The sequence below is a fragment of the Penicillium cosmopolitanum genome (genome assembly GCF_028827165.1).
Source record: "Penicillium cosmopolitanum strain IBT 29677 chromosome Unknown utg000003l:1.0-3747932.0:1.0-3751027.0, whole genome shotgun sequence".
NCBI classification, from domain to species: Eukaryota; Fungi; Ascomycota; class Eurotiomycetes; order Eurotiales; family Aspergillaceae; genus Penicillium; species Penicillium cosmopolitanum.
In genome coordinates this window covers 105,333-124,107 of record NW_026622673.1, presented here as the reverse complement: position 1 = coordinate 124,107, position 18,775 = coordinate 105,333, and the positions used below count along the sequence as shown (strand labels likewise).

Sequence of the window (18,775 nt, the reverse complement as noted above, 5' to 3'; positions counted from 1 at the left end):
GGGCAAATTGCTTTTGTCTTGTTTGAATGCAGACGGTGATGCAAGGTTGCCACCATGGCCTATCTCATGAACGAAGTTGGCAACTACATTGTCATCACTGAAAGTTTTGGGTATCCAACTGACAATGCTGCCAATTCGCTAATATGAAGATGACTGTTTCCTCCCAAATGCAGCCGCGAGTCAATCGAATACTCCCTCCTCGATGTCACATTGAGCGACACGAACTAGCCAGCAGAAACAGCCTCGCGAAGCTCATAGTGTGACAATTTTTCTTCCATGATTCAAAAGGTATAAGACTAGATTTCTATCCCAGACGTACAAGTCCTAACGTGTTTAATAAGCGAGTCGCGCAGCCAAGCGAGCCGCTCAGACCCCACCAAAACGCGTCGCGTGTTGCAACTCTCCTTTTTCAAACCATCATCATGCCACCAATACGCAATACAAAGCGCCAAAAATTGGTAGAACAAGAGGGCAGAATGGAATTTGCTATTCAAGCCTTGAAAAATGACGACTCGCCACTATTCGTGAAGCCTCGCGTGTTTTTGATGTACCACTCACAACGCTACGCGATCGCCTAAAGGGTGCTATTCATCGGCCGATTGCACCTGCAAATAGTCGAAAGTTGACTGAAACTGAGGAGGATTCGCTTTTAAAATGGATTCTATCTATGGACGAGCGTGGACAGGCCCCTCAGCGTATTATGGTGCAACAAATGGCCAATTTATTGCTTGCAAAGCGAAATAATCACCATGTTACTCCAGTTGGCAGGAATTGGGTTTCCAACTTCGTTCAACGTCAAGATTGCTTAAAAACACGCTTTTCACGCCGATATAACAATCAACGTGCGCTATGCGAAGACCCAAAGATTATAAAGCCTTGGTTTGATCTTTTTTGCAATACAGTTGCCGAGTATGGTATTCTTGATGATGATATCTACAATTTTGATGAAACTGGATTCGCAATGGGGGTTGCAAGCACTTCAAAGGTTATTACTCGAAGAGACTACTACGGGAGGCGTAAGCTCCTACAGCCTGGTAACCGTGAGTGGGTTACAGTAATTGAGTGTATCAATATTCATGAGGTTCTACCACCGACCATTATCTTCAAAGGCAAAAACTTCATGGAGCACTAGTTTTATACTATTCCACGAGACTGGCGTCTTGAGGTTAGTGATAATGGATGGACGACTGATGAAATTGGTATCCAATGGCTTGAAAAAAGCTTTATTCCATATGCTACAAAGCGTCAGAAGGGTGCTTGGATACTCTTGGTAATGGATGGTCATGGGAGTCATCTTACCTCTCAATTTGATGATATTTGCAAGCAATATAAGATTATTGGAATTTGTATGCCATCGCATTCATCACATCTATTACAACCTCTTGATGTTGGTTGTTTTGCAAGCTTGAAACGGATTTATGGCAATACTATCCAGGCAAAAGCTCAACAAGGTGTAACCTATATTGATAAGGTTGATTTCTTGTCAGTTTACACCAGCATTCGTGCAGAGGTATATAAGCCTCTGAATATTGCAAATAGCTTTGCGAGTGCTGGTAGTATACCTCATTCGCCTGAGAAAGTACTCGACAAGCTAAATATACGCCTCCGAACACCTACACCACCACCATCTCGTGGTAGCACTAGCAGCCGTGAATTTATACCACAAACGCCATACAAACTAAGCAGTGTCCGACGACAAATAAGATCAATTCAACAGCTTTTAACACAGCATTCATATACTGCACCGGCAGAGGCTATTAAGCAAGTACTACAACTTGCTCACGGCACTGAAAAAGCGTTCCACCAAAACGCTATTTTATATGCCGAAAACCAGGCCCTACGTGCTGAAAATGCCCATCAAATTTAGAAAATAGCATTACTGAATAGTTAAATGCCATATGATGGCGGTATTGGCGCTGAGGACATGCTGGTACGCCTACAAATTGAGAGGGAAGCCAATATGGCTACATCATCGGCACCCCCGCGTGTGCCAAGAGCAGCGAGTGAGAGGCCACCATAGCGCTGTGGTAATTGCAGGGATCCAGGGCATAAGTGAAATAGGTGCCCACTTGTTAATACTACGTAGTTTTTTGCAATATAATTGGTGGTGGTTGATATATTTGTATAAATGTAATGGGGTGTGGTGACGGGTGAGCGGCTCGCTTTGGCTGCGCGGCTCGCTTATAAAACACGTTACTTGTTGACCCCAAACGTGGTTGCTGATGTTTCTTTCAATGTGGGTGTCGTGGCCGATGTGCCCTACGTAGGCCTCGACATTGTCCGGTTCCGGTTCTAAACGTCGGAACCTGGAGTCGGACCATACGGGTCCCCGGTTCCGACTTTCAGAACCGGAACCGGACCAACGATCCTGCAGGTTCTTCCCAGTTCGCACTTGTTGGAACCTGGGGTGCATAAATTTGCCAAGAAGTTTCCTATTTTGGACGCATATATTGCTGATTCATCCTTTTTTGTTAGTTACTGTTATTTCCGTCTGTTTTGGTCCCGACCTCGATCAGTCTTCGAATGTAACTATCCTGTATATGAAACTATGTGAAATTGTCTCGTATATCAGATATTCGGCAATAAATTTCATTAGACTTTTAAACTCCATCTCATTACTCTTTGTGGGTAGGGAGATAGTGTACTATAGAGATAGAAGTATGTGACAGGGAAACATATATTTTCTTCCAACGCAACCCCACCATTCTTCTATAGGACTCTAAAATTTATACACACCTAGAATCTTGATCGAAGAAGCTACAACTAAACTCAAATGAAATGGATAGCTCTAAGAAATAACCCTAGCTTTTTAAATTCGAATTGCCCCTTGGAATAAGTTATTTTGCCTCTTAAAGTATGTTGAACTGGCCGGTCGTCTCATTTATGCTGAAGTCTTCGGTCGGCCGATTTCTGCGGTAATGCTATAACCTCCGGGTCTGCCGGGTACTGCCAGGTTAACCGCCAGGTTAACCGCCAGGTTCCGCGCAGTTCCACCCGGGAGGAACCTGAGAGAACCTGGCGGAGTGGGTTCTAGTAGCCAATTATCAAGCGCCCGACAGTAGACCTAGTCTATATTCAAATAGATATATCCACTTTGTCCATTCAGCTCGCGATCGCTATGTCCTACACTTTTCTATTAAGACCTGTCCTTGATAGATATAGGGCTTCTTGTAAGTCTTTTCTCTTCATCTACTCTCTCTTATATCCACATTCTCTTATTCATTATGTCACAGAGTCAACTCTCTCAGTTTTCCGATCACTATTCTTCATCTATCTTCGAGGACACACCTCTATATAATCTCCCTTTCCTTCCATCCGATAGCGTCCAATCCTTCCCCCCCTGATGCTCTACACAGCAATACTTCTGGCTCTACAGCTGATATCAGCTTTATCCGGTCCCAATCAATATCCCCGCCGAAGATCTTTGAGCACGTTGGACCTTTGAGAAAGAAGAGCTTTGTACTGTGGACGGAGATGGTGAACGATGAATTCGTTGCATGGTGGTTGAAAACTGAGTTTGGTAGCCGCATCAACCGCAATCTCTTCGAGGATAAGCGTGGGGCACAAACAGCAGAATGTTGGAAGCATTTTCACCAAGTTGCTGCTATTTCAGATGGGGAACCGAGGGTTATGTGTAAAACATGCGATCACACCCTTACAAACCCGGCAGATGGTCACCGAGGAACATCTTCTATGAATAAACACTACCAGGGGAGTGTTAAATGTCGAAAGAAGACACCACATTCAAAGGATATTCGGAAACTCATCCAAAAAGGAGTAAGTTGACAACTTTAGTTTCCTTATTAGACACATACCGATATCTGTTTACATTAGGCACATCTCGCACCGCAAAAGTCTGTCTTTACAAACGATGCCTGGATTGAGAGGATTCTCATCTTCCTGTCAAGCTTACAACTGCCATTCCAGCTTGTTGAACATCCCCAGTTTCGCGCTCTAGTTGAAACAATTCGTCTTGCCCCAAGCATGCCAGAAATACCCACATCCATTACTATCCGTCGCCGGCTACAGGTAATCGTTAAAGAACGGCAGCAGGGTCTCCTTCAAACGCTACCTGAGGGTGGGAAGCTCTCTATTGCATTAGATTCCTGGACGTCACCCTTTCGCCAGGCATTTATGGCAGTTACTGGGTATTTTATCGAGCACGACTGGAACTACCGCGAGATACTACTTGGCTTTGAGCCTGTTCATGGGTCGCATACTGGCATCAATCTTGGCGCAGTTCTCTTTCCACTACTACAGAAGCATGGGATTGAGGATCGCGTATTGATCGTTGCTACTGATAACGCGTCTAATAACTCAACGCTGGTAGAGAGTCTTAAGGGATCTATTCAGGGGCTCAAGCTACCAAGCAATATACCCATTATCCGCATGCCATGTATTGCACATGTTATTCAGCTTAGTCTGAAAGAGCTTCTTGGCCAGATGGAAGCTAATCCGAAGAATGAGAGAGAAGAGATGGATTTTACTGGAGGAACGGTTTCCTCTCGCCGAGAGAATCACGAGATAATCTACACGTTGAATAAGGTAAGCTTATCTCTTACTAACCTTTTCTGACTATCGTTACTAACAGACTTCTATCTACTAGGTCCGAAAGCTTGCTGTCCACATCAACAGAAGTCCCCAGCGCCGAGAGCATTTCTTGGGGCTCCAAACCAAAGAGCCAAAGCTTGTGCCGATGCAAGATGTCAAAACCCGCTGGAACTCAACTTTTCTGATGCTCCGACGAGCGAAGCGGCTACAGTCAACGTTCGATGAGTTCTGCCGGGTATATAACCACGTGGATCTTCAACTGAGCGAAGAGGAATGGCGCCAGGTTGAATATCTTCTTTCAATCACCCAGCCATTTTTTAGCTTTACCAATGAGGTCTCAAAGAGTAAGGATATCACTATCCATACCGTCTTTGGCATCTACAACGCCCTCTTTGCTCACCTGGAGAAGTCAAAGAGACAGCTAGTGCGAAAAAAGGTCAATTGGAAGACTGCGATGCTTAAAGAACTTGTTTATGCAAGGAAGAAGCTTTCGCAGTATCGCAGGGCGACAGATGACGTTGGCGACGATCTCTATCAGATTGCTACAATCATGGCGCCTCAGAATAAGATTGAATTCTTCCAGAAGCCAGAGTGGGAGCCAAAGTGGGCTCCTCGATACCGCAAGAGCCTCGAGAAGTACCTTATCCCATACGAAAAGCGTTACTTGGAGTCCCAGCCTATGCGTGATAGTGTACCTTCCGCAGCACAGGTCTCCAACCTAGAATTGATGGTATCAACCGCCCAATCTAGCGAGTCTCAGACGAGCGTTGATGATGAGCTGAGGCGTTATCTAGGTAGTAGTAAGTAAACGCTTTATCTCTTACTTCATATATACTGACCTACTGATAGGTACTCGTCTCATCAATCCACGTTTGTTCTGGAAGGACCATGAGAATGAACTTCCTATCCTTGCAAGCCTCGCGCGAGATGTTCTTTCTACTCCTGCATCCGGTGCAGGTGTTGAGCGGTTGTTTAATTGTGCTCGGGATATCTGTCACTTCCGTCGAGGATCACTGAAGCCAAAACCCATCCAAGATCTTATGATGATGATGTGTACAACTCGCTTTGACGTTGAATCGGAGAAGTTGGCCTTTATTGATGAGTATCTCTCTACTCAAGAGATCCATGAGAAAACGGAAGAGAAGGAGGCTCAGAAAAAGAAGGAGGAGGTGTTCGATTTGATTAGTGATGATGAGGAGGAAGAAGAGGATTCCACTGATGATGCAACATCTAAGCCGACCCAGCTAGTTGGCGAGAGCATCCTTGGTAAGAGACCAAGAGTAGGAACAACACCAACAGACCTACTTAGTACCCAGGCGCCGCCTATTCAACTAGAAGATGGTGAAGGTGAACAAGATGAGCCGCCTCTTCCAGAGAATAGCAGTACCCAAAGGCGTACATCTGGGCGGGTTCCGAAGCGTATACGAAGGGATGAAGACTTATATGAATATCAAAAGCCATAGAAACAAATAAAGTTTTTTTTTTTCTTATTTTTTAAAAAAAATGAATTTTCTTGCGTTTAGGTATATCTAATTCGCTTCACGTCTAATTCTTCTTTTCAAGTAGAGCTTTAAATAAGTACTTCAAAAATACAGACCAAAACTGCATAAAACATGTAAGTCACGGGGTTTACCAAATTTGTGATCTTTGAGGAACCTGCAGGTTCCTAAAGAACCGCCAGGGTCGGTTCTAACTTTTAAGTAGTGGAATCGCGGTTCTAAGAACCCAGAACCGGAACCGGGCCTTGGCGGTTCTGGAGCCGGACCGGACCTGGAGAATCGCGACTTCTGTCGAGGCCTAGTCGTCACCGAACGCCATGAACTCATCAGCAGAAGCAGCCTCGTAAAGTAATGCCACTCGATTGCCGCAACGGTTACAATTGCTCAATTATGACTCGAAAGATGCCAGGTCAGATTGTGATAACTCGTGGATAAGACGTAATTGTTGACTTCGAAAGTAGCAGTCATATTTCTGTCAGTGGGAATGTCACGTGTGCCCGACGCGAGACGCTGCGACGCGTCAGTGCACGGCCTCGTCGCCCGTGGCACACGTCCGAATGCCGCCGGATGCTGCCTTGGGTCGGCATGCGCAAGTGACTACAGGAAAGGGGGTTCATTATAATCACGAAGTGGTCAAGAGGTAAAAATCAACCGTAGAAAACACGAAATCACCCGGGAAATCAAGCGGGTTTTGATCCGTCTTTCTGATGAAAGGTCATCTGAATTTATCCTGCAGGAATCGAACCCGGGCCGTTATTGGAAAACCAATGCAGCAAATTCCATTAGACCACACAGGGAGAGGTGCCCTGGCAAGAATTTTGCTCAATCATACCCACAATTTTCCAAATAATCATATCCGCCATTCCTCCGGGCACATATCCAGCAAGATCAGCGTTTACAGAGGAATTCGAAAACAATTTCCCCTCCAGAGACTGAGACATTCTCTCGCAGACTGTAATTTAAACAAAACTTACAATAGAATGATCCAGCCATAATCTATTCTGCAAATTATTGGTTATTGCCCCACCGGGAGTCCTATTACGGTTTAGCCCCGTCACGGATAAACGGATTAAAAAACCCGAGAATCAACACGCATATGCCCAGAGGGGAAACTGTTTTCGAATTTCCCTGTACCGCTTCACAAGTGTATTTCATTCGATCAGGCCGACACGAAGTGATAACTGAAATATGTTCCGAAGAATCAAGTTCTCTATCGCTGTTATTATGGTGGTTTGTTCCCGGTTTTACCGCCGATAGTGTATACAATAGGACTGGTCTAGGGATATATATATTTGATATTAAACTGACATATAGCGACACTACCTCAGATACAGGATATCGCCAAAGAGCACGCGACGATGCTCGAGCCGAGAGAATGTCACACAGAAGACCGACCGGAGTATGTACTACCATATCGAATCTAATATGTAGAAATCACCGTTTCGCACTGTTTATCAATTTTTGCGTAAGGAACAAAGACCCTCACTATGACGGGATGGGTGTTTACCGTTGGCCGCTACTTCACCGCCCGGGAGTCTCCCGTACTGACCATCAACACGCCCTCACAATCAACACGCCAACACACCACCTACTCACCGTCGAAACCCCGCATCTCCCTACATCCGGACAAATTCTGCTGCCACTGCCAGCCAATAGAGACAAGCATTCACACCAATGGACTACTTTGGATTTCAGCCGCCACCCAGATTGGCCACCCCGCTATCAGCCATGACTCGATGCTCTAATTCACACTACGTGGAAGAGAATGCCCATTCTCGAAGCTCAGGGCGTGATTGAGCGCTACAAAGTGCAACTTTCGAACCAGAGCCATGTACGGTGGCACTTACGTACAATACTGAAGTCATTTTACACCATGTATTGTTGGACTCTTAATTCCTATTGGTTGTTTGGAGCAGGTCTTGGCTTCTTCGAGGTCTCAGACAGACCCGAATACTAGTCTCTGACACCACGAAGAGGTGCCTGCAATCGCCAGAGGATCAGGACGAGGACCGCGGCGCCACGGGTCGCCTAACAAGCACAAATTTGATAACGCAGGGCTCAAGGCTGCATGGAAGCTCAAAATTATACAATCACAGGGCTCAGTGCTGTGAGGGAGAACTTGGTGTCGCAGCGGTCTCCTGCGGAGGCTCTTCATATCACAGATGTCCCTGCGGAGCACATTTTTACAACGCAGGTCTCAGTGCTGTGAGGGAGCACATTTTTACAATCACAGGGCTCATGGGCTGTGAGGGAGCACGTTTTTACAGTCACAGGGCTCATCGTCTGTGAGGGAGAACTTGCTGACGCAGGATTCTCCTGCGGGTCTCAATTGGTAACGCAGCGTCCCCCTGCGGGTATTTTGTCATCGCAGATGGCGACTGCGAGGCACACTTGATAACGCAGAGCCCGTCCTGCGAAGAACACTTGATATCGCAGATCTTATCTTGCAAAGAACACCCGAGTGGCTCGGGAGTGTGAGGAGGAAAGTCCTGTTTTTCTTCTCGACAGGAAAGGTGCGTTTTTAATGCCATTTCGGGTACGTTTTTCGGCAGCGACTACTTGCGTACATCTTGCCGGACCCAGAGATTTCCACTCGCCATTCGTAGGGACGGCCGCATTTTCGCCGGGCGTTGAGGCGGTTGATTCAACGTTGAAGTAAGAATTTTAGACTTCGGAGCGGGTGGAGGACCCCGAGCCGTAATGGCCTGTCAGTAAGTTGAGGCCCCTTAGCTAGGTGCGGTGTTGCAGGGTCAGTACATAACTGTTCATTCCTGAGGCCGGCAATTTCTGTAGTCTTACGAGAGCCGAGGGGAATGTTGATCAAGAATCGGACTAGTGCGATATTTCGAACTTGAAATATGGGGACCAAAAATATAGGCTGGAGCCTGTGATCACATCGAAATATCAATGGTTAGGATCTTTCTTCACCTAACCAGACCAGTTACTTCGCATTGTGGCTCAAGTTATCGACTGGATACAACTTAAAAACGGTCGTCTGCCTAAAGTGCGATGGGTTCTATTCTGCTTTCGCATCTAAGAGTCTGCTATTCCCAAAATAATGTCTGCGTCGTCAGTTTTGTTTTCTGCTGATGTACTGGTATGTACAGTTTACTGCCAGGCGGGCCAAAGATGATGCTGATAGTTTCTGCTCCACCAGATTTTTCCCAACCAATCTCACGTATACCGCCGCTATGCTACCTCCTCGAGTGTGGGTGCATTATGCCCCCAATTCGACATCTATATACTGATGACTTTTAGTTCGCGCAATCATTCGCCATGCATCTCGCCGCATTCGCAAGCCTTGGAAAATTAGAAAGGGAGAAAATAATCGATGCAGCGCCCGCCGTTCTCTCCTGCGAGATCAAGGGGCAGGGTTCAATCAAGCAAACTGACCTCGAGGCCCCCGTGCCTGCGAGTCTCTTCAATATAGGTTCGTCACATAGACCCCCAGAAATGGTTCCATTGCGGCAAACGGACTTGTCTTTCAGTGGATATTCAATTTACATTGTGTTCGTGGACCCTTGGCGGAGCAAGAAATTTTTCTGACTCTGATTGAAAGGTGCCAATCCATCTCACCCTCCCTGCTCTTTCCCATACGACATGAATTTCTCCCCATGGATAAATTTTGATGACTCCCCCCGTTGAGCCAATGGAAATAGACGGAATCGAGCCGCCCACCGGCTCGAAAGCAAGTGCCTCCACGTTTGAAGAACAGGCAACATCCAATTCATGTGATCAAGCGGGAGCACCAGCCTCAGATGCTACAAAGAATTCCCATGGCGAATCTAACTCGCCAGAGCTACCGCTAAACTCTAACAAAGTCGAGCATATCAAAACACTTATTGAAGAGTCTCTGGACCAAATGCACACAAGACTCGTGGAAAACGGGGCTATGGTCTCTCCTCTTGGTAAGGCTTTTATCTGCATATTGGACCATGAATCAGATCTTTCAAAGAAGAATGGCCATGCCGGGGAAATCAAAGATGGAGATGATCCTATCACAGGGTTTTTGAACCTCGTCTGTGTAAAATTCAAACGACTTTCATCTGCTCTCCCCTCTAATGCGGTCCAAGGCCCGGGAGGGCTTAATTTACTCCGGATCTGTTGTGAATGGATTCTCTTTGAGACATTGCTCTTCTCATGCTTCGGGACCGTCGTTCGCCGAAAATGGCTAGCCAGTCCAGCGCAGGAGCTGTACTATGTGTCACGAGAAGGTGTTGAAGACTTTCAACCGCTTCCATTGAATGGTGCAAAGCCGTGGAAGGATCTTCAGAAGACGGACTCCGCGCCTCTGGAGTCTTGGACATTGCAACGCGGATTCATTGTCAATGTAGATACTGGATACGGCACTTCCCTGGCCAAAGTATCTGATATTCGATGCCTGGACGATGGACGCTATATCGTTGTGTATACCTGGCTCTACACAAGAGACGAAATAGCGGAAGAATTTGAAGTTGATGGCAAATTATCCACGCGTGATCGAGCGTACCTCGATAAAAGGTGGCCTTTGGGAAATCGCTATAGATACATGCTGAGCACTAACCGAACAGTAACTCTTTGGGATACGGCCATCGGCCAGGCTTCAGAGGAAATGACTACCAACCTCTGTTGCAGTGCAATCTACAGCACAACGCCTACTTCGCGGAGGATCTGGAGTATTGAGAATCCACGGTACAAGTGGATGAAGAGGATCCTCATCCATGAGCCTCATGAGCCTCGACTGGAAGACACCAGAGAATGATGAATACCATAAACCCAATGAATTTCTGTCTTATATTGTAAAATACTCATTTCAAAATTCAATTATCAACAACGTCGACGTAGCTGGGTTGATGAGAATAAGAAGGAAAGATGAGCAGAGCGAAAATGGTTCGTGAATGAAGTTTTGCGTCCTTGGTTACCACAGGGGCAGTGATATGTAAAGTCATGAACAAGAGCTTGCTCCCAAAGACGCTGAACGCTGACTCGCCACGCACGCTGAACAGATGCCCAGGATGCTAATTTGGTCTCTGCTCTGTGCCACGCGTACACTGCTTCCCGTGTCTTGGAATGGGCAAGGGATATGTCCAATGAACGCTCGAACCATTCAAAACATACCGAACGTGCATCAACGGGCAGACATTCATCCAGGCCGTTGGCCAGGAATTCCGAAATCGCCATCAAGGACTTTGATGTAGTAAAATCCTTCGCTATGAGAAATCCGCCTTGTAAAGTGAAGGTCGCATGGATAGATGCTGCGGGAATGTGTATTGCATGCGATGAATTCGTTTCCACGACCACGCAACCTTCCAGCTGCTGCACAAGTCGGACCAATCGTCCACGCTGGCCATCAACGGCCTTCATAGCCATCAAGTTATGGATAGTGGGAGGATAAAGCAACCATATTTTGCGACAATCTCCAATTGGAACGGAAAGTCCGTCTGCTCCGTAGTCTGTCCATCGTTAGCCCTGTCGTTGCCACGAAAATACGACTTACCAATGTGTAAGTCAACAAAGGAATATCGCGGCGTTAAGTTGGCTTGTTCATTTGACTCGTGGAATGGCTCGAAAAATTTGCAAACACTGTGAGGAACACGCAGCCCTAAATCATCTATGGTTGGTAACCGCAAACCGGTCAGGAAGGCAGGCTTATTCGGGTCAGGGTCCACAAGCTGAGACACCACAATTAAAGGGTCAACGGTCTTGTCAACCTCCCCTTGATAATTCACGTGGAATTGGGTTTCGGGTTTGTGGGCCGTTGCAGCATGATCACCGGCCTGTATTTTTTGTAATGTTGCCATGACCAATTCACGAATGAAGGGTGCTCGATCCCTCCAGCTCTGGGAGGAATCAACCAGATGTGGTATGAATGATGTCGATGAAAGCCAGAGCGACCGGGTTTTCTCTGTCATTGTTTCCAAGGTACATGGTTCCGATATCGAGTTAATCCCAGAGCTGGAGCCGAAGTCATGCAAAACTTCTCGGAGCATTGGTTCCAAATTTCTTTGCGAGGTGGCGGTAGGCCGCTGTAGCGCCAACGGGGAATGATTTCTGGGGCTCACTGGTGGCCTGGAAATCGAAGAATCTGATAAAATTGGGAGACAGAATGGTGATCCGCGTTTTGTCAGAAATGTTTACTGTTCGAAGTCAAACGATACGGTACCTTATACCAGCCGCACCTGCACGATGCGGCTCAATGAATATGTTTTTTTCTCCGGTACTTGTCCTGCCGAAGATGTTTTCGAAGCCGGCTGGCGTTTGAAAATAGGTTTCCGCAATAAGGGCAGATGCGCATGCAAGAAGACACTCGTATTCGGGCATTTTCTCGGAGCCAATGGCGATAGACCTCTTGATGTGAAATGCAGTGGCAACCAGGATGTAATTTCTGCTCATATTCCATGGAGCTGGAGCGGGAGAGGATGGGGACGATTGGGGGACGATTGGGGGACGATTGGGGGACGATTGGGGGACGATTGAAGGACGATTGAAGGACGATTGAAGGACGATTGAAGGACGATTGAAGACTGGTCCGAGCTTAGTAATGTCGGAATATGTGGAGCTTTGTTTTGTCATATGTTGTATTTAGGAACGTGATTGTAATATTCGGTAGATAGTGTCAGGATAAGGAATTGATGTACTGGCTAGTACTGAACATGTCCCATAGAATCATATGATTGATTAAAGATGAGAGTGGTTGAACACTCGTGAGAGTCTGTATCATCTAGTTTCGGTGTGTTACGACACCATACTCCGAGTCTACACCGAATACCACACGAATACGTGGGGAATTGGGCGGACGATGAACATCCCACCCAAAAGCGTCTTAGTGGTATTTGACCACTCTTTCCGCTCGACATATAATAACAGATATCATGGCTCTTGTAGACCGGCTTCTTTTGGAAAGAAAGCATGACCCTTGACTCTTAGATAGATTATACGCTATGCAAGAAATGGAAGTGAGGGTATCTCATGAAGGCAATTATCTGTTGAGGGCGTGTTTGCAGCATTTTGTAGGAAAAGGGTTTATCCCGGCCGAAGGCTTTTAGACCTTGACCCTCTTCATTACGACGTATTTAATGAGTATTGAGCTTACCGTTTCTTGACGGCTGCTGCACAGCCACATTCTTTTTAGTTCCGAGCCTGTAAATTTTGCTGTGTAATGTAATGTAATACATACGTTTTGTTTATACGATACACCCGCACCGAAAGGCATGTATCTATCTTTCCAAGACTCAAAAACGAAGGGCCTAGCTTTTGTAATGCATAAACGCGCACAACGCATATGAGTGGCCGAGAAAAATAACCAGTAAAAATTTTACAAGTAGATTTACGAACGGAACCTGACAGTCATGAAATATGCCCGGAAATATCGTTCTCGGTATTTTGAACAGTATTAAAACTCAAAAATTTTAAACGTAACCAATTTTGGAAGATTTAAACTTCAATTTTTCTGATTATGTGAACCAAATGTGCAACAGGCCCTCCTATTTAGTCTGTAAATGAATAAAAGGATAAAATTGAAACATCGAAAGTAATTGTGATGCTCGGGCGTCGAAAAGTCGCCTTGGAATTATCAGGTAGTTGTGCTACCAGACGTTTATGAACTTCTTCTTGATTCTCACGAATGATATCAAATTATTCTTGTCATAACAATGTAAGCCATTCTAAATTGTTCAGTCCCTTTGACAGTCAGGCAACTGAGCAATTTAGGATGCCACCCCTATAATAAAGACGATTTTCACCCTCCTGCCGCTGAGGACTATGGTCAAGCCACTCTACAGCCACCCTTTGATAGAATGACAACTTCCGATTCCAATAACTCTGTTAGCTATGATTGGAGCTACTCGCTCTGGGCCTGCTGCAACCCAGCAAAAGCTTGTAAGTGGCCAGTTGTCATCATTGAGAACACCGGCTCAAAATGTCCCAATAGGTTGTTGTGCATGTCTCTTTCCGTGCTGTCTTTTTGGCAAAACAACCTCGCGATTCAAGAAAAAGCAGAAAGAGAGCTATTGCAACTTTGATGTAACATGAAGAAATACAACCTCCCTCAAGGCCAGAAGTGTTACTGATACAGTACCCCTAGTGTTGTTTATTTTTGATACTTGGGACTTGCGCGATACACTGGTTACCACTTATGCTGCAACGAAATAAAATCAAGAGGCACTTTCATATCAAAGGCTCAGCCTGCGGAGACTGCGTGGCTTCTGCCTGCTGCACATGCTGTGTTTTGGTGCAAAATGATAAACAGTCTCGAATCCAGAGAACTACTTCTGCAGAATACACTTCGCCAACCGGGATGTCATACTAAGAAATTTGAAACTATCTATGCTTTGTGTGTTCCATCACTCACCAATATTCATTCTTATTGACGTCCGCTCCAAGGCCAAATCAAGAAAGTGCGTGCTGGCCAAGACGATTCCGAGAACGGCTGTGTTATATTGAAAGGATTTCCACACCCTTGGCCCAATGCTTTTGATTCACATTAACATGTTACTTAAACCGAAACACTCATAAGATGAATATAAACTCCGTGCAGTCAGACACTAGGAGATTTTTTTTTGTTTAGTATGGCTCGAATCGTAAATGCACTGTTTGTCTCCGAGTACAGGGAATGGCTTTGGCACCACAGGAATTCCAAAGAGAGTCATAAACCGATAAATTCCTTTTTTCATAGTACACTTTCACTTAATTGGATTTTGAAAATCTCTAGCCAGAACTCATTGCGGGCCCGATTTACTTCGATATCTCACCATAGAAGATACTGTCAACATTGAAACATTGGAATCCTCTCTTTGACTTGAAAACTCAGCTATACCCAGTCCTTGCGCCCAACATCTGGATTGAATTCAAGTATGAATGATGGCCTACCGGGGCAGACCATAGAGTCCAATGAAGATCCCATGAAAAAGGACAGAAAGATTATTCACGGCTCTTTGAAAGACCTTGGCCTACCCCAGATTGCCGGAGAAAAGAAGATCACTTCCGGGTTGATCGTACGGACTGAATCGTCATGGGAAACCTACCGAGAATTGACGAAGAACGAGCTTGCCGGGCCTGTGATTATTGCCTCTCGTCGCTCAAGTTCACACAAAAGGGTAGCTATTCGACAAATTTCCAATAATAGAACTAACGAATTGATTTTCCGTTTTCGACTTTATCAACATCCCAACCTTCTATCACCTCGGGAAATCTACCTGGCCGGAAACTTGACATATGGAATATTTGAAATAGCGCCAGTTTCTCTTGAGCAGCTCGTGAAACATCCTGGTCTTTTTCCAACTGAGGCGGTGCTTGCTTCAATAATGTCCCAGGTACCGCGCCTCAAAGCCAACACAGACCCCTTTAAGCATTACAGCTAATCAAGCAAGCTACTGGCTGGCATTGGTTTTCTGAGCAATCTAGGTTTTACACACCAGTTTCTGACATGTCGTGAGATCCTACTCTGTATGGATGGGGCTTTAAAAATTGGTGGGACCCAAGAAGTTAGCGCAGCGCTTGAGGCTTGTCTAACTCTCATCCAGGTTGTTTAGAGTTTTGCATGGAATATCCACAAGATCAAGCAGAAACCCAATACCTGAGAGCAATACCTTATATCATGATGGGGCTTATGCAAAAGTGCCTGCAAAGTAGCGCCTTGACAGCGATCGATATTCCTGCTCGCTGGCCGACGGATTCAGCTGCCGTCAAATTTTTCCAAGCCTCCTTATCGGCAAAGACTATCGGTTTTCTTCAGGCGGTAAGCTATTTGTTTCCACAGAGCTCTGATCGTTTTCTCAAGTTAGAACTGCATGGATTCTGAAGCTTCTGTAGCAGTCACTCATTGCCGAGCGCATCCCAAGCACTAGGGACCTCGTCTATCTCGTCCGAGAACTGTGTTCATTTTCACCCACTTCTTGTGTATGAATGGGTTGAAACTGATTTTCATTTTTGGTTCAGGGTGAAGGAGTAAACGGGCACCCCAGTTTTTTTACTTCTTAGGGCAGACGTTTTCCATCCTAATGAAGTCCGCGTTCAAGATCTTATAGCTTTTGTAATATTCAAAGTGTCGTAAAACAAGCAACTTATTCCGCTTTTCGGGCCGCTATAGTACGTGTAGCCAATGGGACGGGGAATTTTCATGTCCGAATTCGAACACTACACTAGAATAAAATATTTATTGGGTCTCATACAAAAGAATCGAGAAATGGACTACGAGATAATAAAAACCTCGAGCGACCTGTCTAAACCTTTGAACACTTCGATAGCGACCTGGGGAGCTCTGACCGATGAAAATTGAACCAATCGCGAGAGCAGAGCTCATTTATTTGTGCAGTTCATAAATTGATCCATTTTTTTAAGAAGGATTCTGTGCCTCATAAGCACGTAGCTGTTAAATCCTGCATATCGTTCGCGAAGTTGATTATAAACCTCATCCACTAGGCTGAGAACGGATTCGTTTTTGGTCTAGTTGGATAAACCAACTCGCGAGGGGTCAGGGTAATGAAAACATCCATCCATCCATCCATCCATACTGCATATCAAGACTATGGTCGAGTCAATAAGTATTTTAAGTGTCTGCCGTAGTGCCTAAATTTTGCACAGAACAAATTTCAATAATAGTCCATTTCCCAGTCCATACAGCCGCATTGATGGAGGGTTTAATTTGCGCTGAACCCTCGCAAAGTTTATCATAACCCTCATACAAAAGCGGGCAACGAATCAATTTTTGGCCTGAAAGATAAATCTACCCGCAAAGGTAGTATGCAGCATACAAGAAATACGTTTCAATGCACGCACATTTGCCTTGTACTTAGCACCGAGCACATTCGATAACATTTTGTTGCGGTGCAGACACAATCGCCAAGGAAGAGAGAAAAGAGAGAGAAAAAGAGAGTGAGAGAGAGCGAGAAAGAGTATTTTGAAGTCCTGAGTCCAGAATCTGGTTTCGCTATCCTCCCTCGGTGATCGATTCAGACTTTCTCATCAATAGCGATCAAACCACCCCGAGCCCCCCAGTGAGCTCGCACTGGGCGACAGTCCTCGCCAGGCTGTTGGGACAATGGATTCATACCTTCTCGTGGTGTCCGGTGTTAATCCCCGTTGCGGGAGACCAAAGTGAATCCGTCGTGGTTGTGCGGTCCGGCCCGGCGCGCTGTGTGCGGGGCACGACCACACAACCACACCAAAATCAGGGGAAAACGGGATATGAAAACCATCCGACTTCTTCTTACCCGACTCGCACTCGGGCCCAGACGCTGGTCTTGCATTACCAGTCGAAGTGGTGTCGCCCTCAGGAAGAAGACAGGACACCCCTGAGCTTGTATACGGTCTGGGATCGCATCGTGCGAGATGCGGCGAGGCGGTAGTGAACCAGCGACGCAGGCAGTCAAGCTAACATCGGACAGACCTCGTTCAAGGCCCAGAGGCCTCGTTAAGACTCGAACTCGTTAAGGCTCGGAGACGTCGTTCGCTGGAGACCTCGTTAAGGCGAAGCTACGGGTAAGCTCTAGCACGGCTGTTCTGCGAGACACGGGCACCGCCGAGACACGGGCAACCCTCTTGGGAGACACACGGGCAATCTGGAAGATATTGGTGGTTGGCTGATGGCAACTGATGAAGCTCGTTAAGGCTGTGCCACGGGTAAATCACCAGCCCTGTTCAGTCGCTGGGGACCAAGCTTGGTTAGTAGGGAGCGACCGACATACACTGCCGGCTGGAGTGTATACGAGGGCTCTCTGCAAGACACGGTCGGCCTAGTGGAGGGAGACCTCCCTAGGTAACGCGAAACGAGAGCGCAAGCTTTCAGCGCAAGCTTTCAGCGCAAGCTTTCGCGGGGCGTGGTGTACAATGGCAGCCACTGTGGCAGGGGTGGGCCCTTGTCAAGAGACTGTCTGATTCCAGGTAGTCGTGAGCCAGTCGGCGGCTAGAGCAGCAGGAAGGGTCCCACCAATCACCCACCCGAAGAAGCGGCCACCAGCGTTACCCAGAATTCCACCACTCGTATCTGCCACCAACTCATCAATCACTTGTGTTGCATCCGTTCCGACATCGGGAAGCGGCCGCGCAAGTCGATGGCGGAGTTCTGGAAGAGTGGCCGTCGCGCCAACAGGTGCGTGATCAAGGCTTTCAAGATACCGCAGCGCATGATTTATGGTTTGCTGCAGAACCGGACGAAAAGTTGAGACCATTGTTTCTTCTCTATTCGAGGGTGTTGAGATTATGTTTTTGGCCTTCATTCAAGATTCAAGGAGAATCATGGAAAGAGAGACTACTTGTAGAAAAAGCGTAATTCATAGTGTAACTAGAAAAATAAGCGGTGACCAATAAGATCTGGCGCCAAATTAGTTCTTGCTGTTGAATTGACCTATTAAATATTGCCAGTGGTAATTTACCACTAAACCCGTTTTGGACAGGATCCACAAGAGAAGCTCACTAAGAAGCAAGCCCTGAGTCTGAGTAGGACGGATGTACTTAGAAGAACAGCTGTTTGGTGATAATCCATTGCTACTACGAGACCTTACCGATTGATTTATCGTCGACAGATCCCAACGGAGCATTTTTCCACACCCCAACGATTTTAATTAGAATAGTCTGTGATATATCTCCAATAATTTAGATGTTAAATATTACTAAATTATAACTAAATTACATTGAAAAATCATGTATTGTTCCGAACCGTCAGCTCCGAGATCTTGGGTCGTGATTTTCTTCTCAAAGAGGGATCTGGTTTTTCTTTTGGACCCGTCCCCCTGGTACTTGGATGCTTC

The 18,775-nt window shown here is 46.1% G+C and overlaps 3 protein-coding genes across 3 annotated transcripts; 2 read left to right on the top strand and 1 right to left on the bottom strand.

Moving 5' to 3' along the window:
• Nucleotides 1-3,118: 3,118 nt before the first annotated feature.
• Nucleotides 3,119-6,014, top strand: N7509_000260 (uncharacterized protein; the record flags this gene model as incomplete). Its single annotated transcript, XM_056624907.1, has 5 exons — nt 3,119-3,170; nt 3,323-3,777; nt 3,835-4,545; nt 4,607-5,351; nt 5,401-6,014. 5 exons carry the CDS (start codon nt 3,119-3,121, stop codon nt 6,012-6,014), a joined length of 2,577 nt encoding a protein of 858 aa, XP_056493489.1.
• Nucleotides 6,015-9,699: 3,685 nt separating this feature from the next.
• Nucleotides 9,700-10,791, top strand: N7509_000259 (uncharacterized protein; the record flags this gene model as incomplete). Its single annotated transcript, XM_056624906.1, has 1 exon — nt 9,700-10,791. One exon carries the CDS (start codon nt 9,700-9,702, stop codon nt 10,789-10,791), a length of 1,092 nt encoding a protein of 363 aa, XP_056493488.1.
• Nucleotides 10,792-10,856: 65 nt separating this feature from the next.
• Nucleotides 10,857-11,399, bottom strand: N7509_000258 (uncharacterized protein; the record flags this gene model as incomplete). Its single annotated transcript, XM_056624905.1, has 1 exon — nt 10,857-11,399. One exon carries the CDS (start codon nt 11,397-11,399, stop codon nt 10,857-10,859), a length of 543 nt encoding a protein of 180 aa, XP_056493487.1.
• Between the last annotated feature and the right edge of the window lie 7,376 nt (nt 11,400-18,775).